General features: G+C 43.1%; 1 protein-coding gene across 1 annotated transcript; it reads right to left on the bottom strand.

Annotated features, from left to right (window-relative positions):
* Nucleotides 1–1,939: 1,939 nt before the first annotated feature.
* LOC124132100 (complement C1q-like protein 4) lies at nucleotides 1,940–4,565 on the bottom strand. The gene is made up of 3 exons (XM_046495732.2): nucleotides 4,214–4,565; nucleotides 3,080–3,220; nucleotides 1,940–2,278 (listed from the first exon to the last, which is right to left on the bottom strand). The coding sequence occupies exons 1-3, from the start codon at nucleotides 4,413–4,415 to the stop codon at nucleotides 2,028–2,030; spliced, it is 594 nt and encodes a 197-aa protein (XP_046351688.2). The 5' UTR covers nucleotides 4,416–4,565; the 3' UTR covers nucleotides 1,940–2,027.
* Nucleotides 4,566–4,726: the final 161 nt, after the last annotated feature.

Here is a 4,726-nt window from a genome sequence, read left to right as displayed (position 1 = left end):
TTATGACATGCTGATAGTGTACAGTGACACCCGTTTGTCAGGAAACCTGATTTCTAGGTGATTGTTGGTGAGAAAGACACTTTTCTTTGTTACAAACCTGCTTCAAAACAGAATCTTGAGATGGGAACAAACAATCTAAAATATCATTTTGTACGTTAACCCAAGCAACAGGCAGCCATTTTGTCATGATACCAGATGATGAATTAAAGGGCTCACCGATTACCATATTGTTAAACATGACTGAAACAGAGATGTATATTTCCATAACGCTGCAGCTGATACCCCTTTTCCTCAATCGGATTCACATCTTCAAAGTCTTCAGCAACTCATGCTTGCCGTAAAAGGTGACTAACGGGATCGGGTGGTCAGGCTCGCTGACTTGGTTGATGCATGTCATCGATCTCAATTGCATGGATCAATGCTCATGATATCAATCACTGGATTGTCTGGTCCAGACTCGATTATTTACAGACCGTCGTCATATAGCTGGAATATTGCTGAGTGCGGCGTTTAACAACAAACCAACCAACCAAACATCTTCACAGTAGTCATAAATTCATCAGCTCATCATCGAGCCTTTTCTATTCGTCCTTCATTAGGGCAAGGCAACCATGCAGTAGTTGTGCCGCCCTTTTGAAAGAATCCTGCAGGAATAATTTATTATTTTACATCGGCTGGCATCTAAAATATACAGTTGAGTGTGTTCAATCATACTGTATAATACTGTATGTCCAGATGTGTTTTCAATAGCATCTAGAATATATATGATATATGGGGGAAATATACGTGAATCATTAGGCAACGATTTGAAAATTCTTTGAGCTATGCCCAATTGTGCTGTGGCGGATCAGTTTCTAAGTTTGTCAGCACCATACCCGTGCTCGTGGGTTTCACCAAAGTGGTAAACGTCTGAGACCTGTATCACTTTGGGCTTTCCTCCCACATTAAGTTGACACGCCGCGATATAACTGGAATAAAAGCAACGTTAAACCCACCTCACTCACTCACTTGACAGAACTTGACCTATACTCTCCCAAAAAAGAAACACCTAAATCGGTCAACTTGGGTCACGCAATTTTGGGGGAATGTTAATTTGGAAGTCTGTAGACATATAGTCTTCAGTCAAAGAGACGTGATTCATCAGAAAGCCAAGCGTTGCCGGTCTTCAGCAACCCATGCTTGCCGTGAGGGGTGACTATTCTTGTCGAAAGACTAACATGATCGGGTGTTTGGTTGATGTATGTCATCGTATCCCAATTGCATAGATCGATGCGGATGATGTTAGTCACTGTATTGTCTGGTCCAGACTCGATTATTTACAGACCGCCATCACATTGCTGTAATACTGCTGAGTGTAAAACAACAAACAAGCAAGCCAAACGTGTTGCCAGTGTTGCTTCAGTGGTGGTCCAAGATCTGCCACTTCGGGGCCAATCTTGTGTGGAATTGTATTGCTGATCTCCTTCCCAAAGATGATAAATGGTGCTCTGGTGAGCGTTGAAAGTCAGGTGCAACTGCTGACTTGAACTCCCCTGCCTCAAAGCTCCGATGGCGATGTTTCTATTTCCAGTGTGTTTGATCCATGGATCAAACAGTGGTTAGTAAATGTTTGAATGCAATGTGGTTTTAAATAGGCAGTATCCCTGCTCACGATTCCACAGGTGGGTATTGCATATAGTACATGACATTTTCAAACAAATTCACACTACCTCACACAGAAATGCATGACAGTTTAAAATTGAGCATGTTGACTCACTGTTGGCAAAAATGTTACAATATCACACAATTTCAGAAAAATAATTGAAATTGACTCTTTTTCCATACCACCTATGTTTTGGGGAGGGCATATTATCTGACTATCTGTGTAAGTCAAATTGAAGAATAAAATATGCAATAATGTCCAAATAATGTCACAGGATCCTGTCACGTTCAGGGGATGCAACCATGTATATCAAAATACAACAAGACAACATTGACGGTACACACCGTTTTTAACGAACTACACGCAGTAGTAGATGGTACTTGTCCTAGTCGGCACGAAGGAGGTACCCTGAAAAGAAACTGAACACTCCACCTCGTAGTGTAGGGCTGCCGTTCGACACTGCACAATCGACACTCACATCGTCCCCGACATTGACGTGGAATATAGAGGTATCCGTACCTTTAACATAAGTTTCAGCGATAGACAGATAGTTCATCTCTTGGCCTTGCTTCATGATTCGATAGTCTGCAATACCAGCACTCTCCGACTCCAGGGCAAGTGTAAACATGTACATTCCTGAAAGATTAGTACCACAATTGCAGCAAGAAAGTAGTTCTGGAAGTTTTGAGGATACGTAAAGGACTGACATGGGTTTCAAACCAATGTTTCAATGCGACCTATCGGTACAGATACATACTGTAGGTCAAAATGAAAACAAAACATCCATTCGTTGCCATACTTCAGCAACGCTTGTTTACAGGACTGCTTGTTTACCTGATACAGGAATGCTTGTTTACCCGAAACAGGAATGCTTGTTTACCCGATACAGGAATGCTTGTTTACCCGATTGAGGAATGCTTTTTTACCTGATACAGGACTGCTTGTTTACCTGATACAGGAATGCTTGTTTACCTGATACAGGAACATTTGTGCTTGTTGACCTGATACAGGAATGCTTGTTTACCCAGTAAAGGAATGCTTGTTTACCTGATACAAGAATGCTTGTTTACCTGAAACAGGACCGCTTGTTTACCTGATACAGGACCACTTGTTTACCTGATACAGGAATGCTTGTTTACCCGATAAAGGAACGCTTGTTTACCCGATACATGAACGCTTGTTTACCCGAAACAGGACCGCTTGTTTACCTGATACAGGACTGCTTGTTTACCTGATACAGGAAGGCTTGTTTACCCAATACAGGAACGCTTGTTTACATGATACAGGAACACTTGTTTACCTGATACAGGAATGCTTGTTTACCCAGTAAAGGACCGCTTGTTTACCCGATACAGGATCGCTTGTTTACCCGATACAGGAACACTTGTTTACCTTATACAGGAGCACGGAATACCTTATACAGGAACGCTTCTTTACCTGATACAGGAGCACGGAATACGCCGGAGCATTGATTGTATCCTCCTCCAATGTTGTTCTTCACGTCGTCAAATTTGATGGGGCTCTTCGGAGGATATTTCCTTGGCGTTCTCAAGAATGCAGTGAAGGAGATCGCCGTGTCTGCAATGATTTACTTGCAGCTTTGAAATATGAATAGAAGGATGTGTGTTCTAAGTGGCAATGACATGATGTAGAAATGTCCCCCCCTTACATCCACTGTTAATGTACAATTTGATTTGTTTGATTGTTTGTTGTTTAACGCCGCACTCAGCAATATTCCAGACATGACGGTGGTTTGCAAATAATCGAGTCTGGACCAGAAAATCCAGTGATTGACATCATGAGCATCGATCCACGCAATTTGGATACGATGACATGCATCAACCAAGTCAGCGGGCCTGACCACCCGATCCGGTTAGTCGCTTCTTACGACAAGCACAGTCACCTTTTACAGCAAGCATGGGTTGCTAAAGACCTATTCTACCCCGGACCTTCAAGGGTCAGAGCGGAGCCTTGAAAGCCATATGAAAGCACTGAGCTCCAGACAGTGGATCTACGATTACAACGTATTGGGTCCTGTCACAAAGATCGGAGACACAGCTCATCAGGAACTGGGCCATCCAAGCCATGGTCCTGCTCCAGACGTTGGATCAAAACCTCGCAAAGAGATGAAGAAGCATACCAGCATTGCAAGGTTATTTTCATCAACAGAACACATGGATCTGCTGTCTTCGTAGCAAATAGTTTTGTTTATGTTTATGCAGAGACCCTATACCGGCATGGTTTATATTTTGTAAATTGTTTTGTGCACTGTAAGCTCAACGTCATTCCTGTTTTGTTGTTTAACGCCGCACTCAGCAATATTACAGCTATATGACGGTGGTCTGTAAAATAATCGAGTCTGGACCAGACAAGCCAGTGATTGACATTATGAACATCGATTCATGCAATTGGGATCGATGACATGCATCAACCAAGTCACCGAGCCTGACCACCCGATCCCGTTATTCGCCTTTTACCGCAAATATGGGTTGCTGAAGACCTATTCTTCACGGGTCCAACGTCATTCCTGGGGAAATCCGATCTTTCACTTTAACATAATCACAAACCTACCTGTGTGTTTGGTAAGAAGAGCTAACTGGTTGGTGATGTTCAATATCTGTGTGGTCTGTTTCTGCACAACAGCCTCTAGATCCCCGACACGCTTGGCCAGGCCCTCAAAAGTCTCCTCGTTGTGCTGTGAGGCCAAGGGAGCAATTAGCGGCCTCACGGAGATCACCTCCACCAACACAAGGAACACTATACCAAGGGCCATGTCGCTTCTGTGTTACAATACTTCTGTCAGTATTGCTCGCACTGTGTGAGATTGTGCAAATTGCATATATTATGTTGGTGTGAATGGACACCTGTCCCGAGATGTACCTTTATCTAGGTAGATTATCCAATCTGGTGAGGGAGTGGTCAGTTATGTCATATTTAGTAGATTCCTCTGAATGTCTTAACCAGACCTTTGGGACTGTAGTGAGTGAGTGAGTGAGTTTGGTTTAACGCCGCTTTTAACATTATTCCAGTTATATCACGGCGTGTCAGCTTAATGTGGGAGGAAAGCCCGAAGTGATGCAGGTC

The sequence above is a fragment of the Haliotis rufescens genome, unplaced genomic scaffold, assembly GCF_023055435.1.
Source record: "Haliotis rufescens isolate VD_foot unplaced genomic scaffold, xgHalRufe1.0.p SCAF_15, whole genome shotgun sequence".
NCBI classification, from domain to species: Eukaryota; Metazoa; Mollusca; class Gastropoda; order Lepetellida; family Haliotidae; genus Haliotis; species Haliotis rufescens.
This window is presented reverse-complemented; position numbering and strand designations above follow the sequence as displayed.

Coding starts and splice junctions, on each gene's coding strand:
- LOC124132100 (XM_046495732.2), bottom strand. CDS start 4,415: ATGGCCCTTGGTATAGTGTTCCTTGTGTTGGTGGAGGTGATCTCCGTG. Junction 3,221..4,213: donor TCTTCTTACCAAACACACAG/GTAGGTTTGTGA, acceptor AAATCATTGCAG/ACACGGCGATCTCCTTCACT. Junction 2,279..3,079: donor ATTCCGTGCTCCTGTATCAG/GTAAAGAAGCGT, acceptor CTAATCTTTCAG/GAATGTACATGTTTACACTT.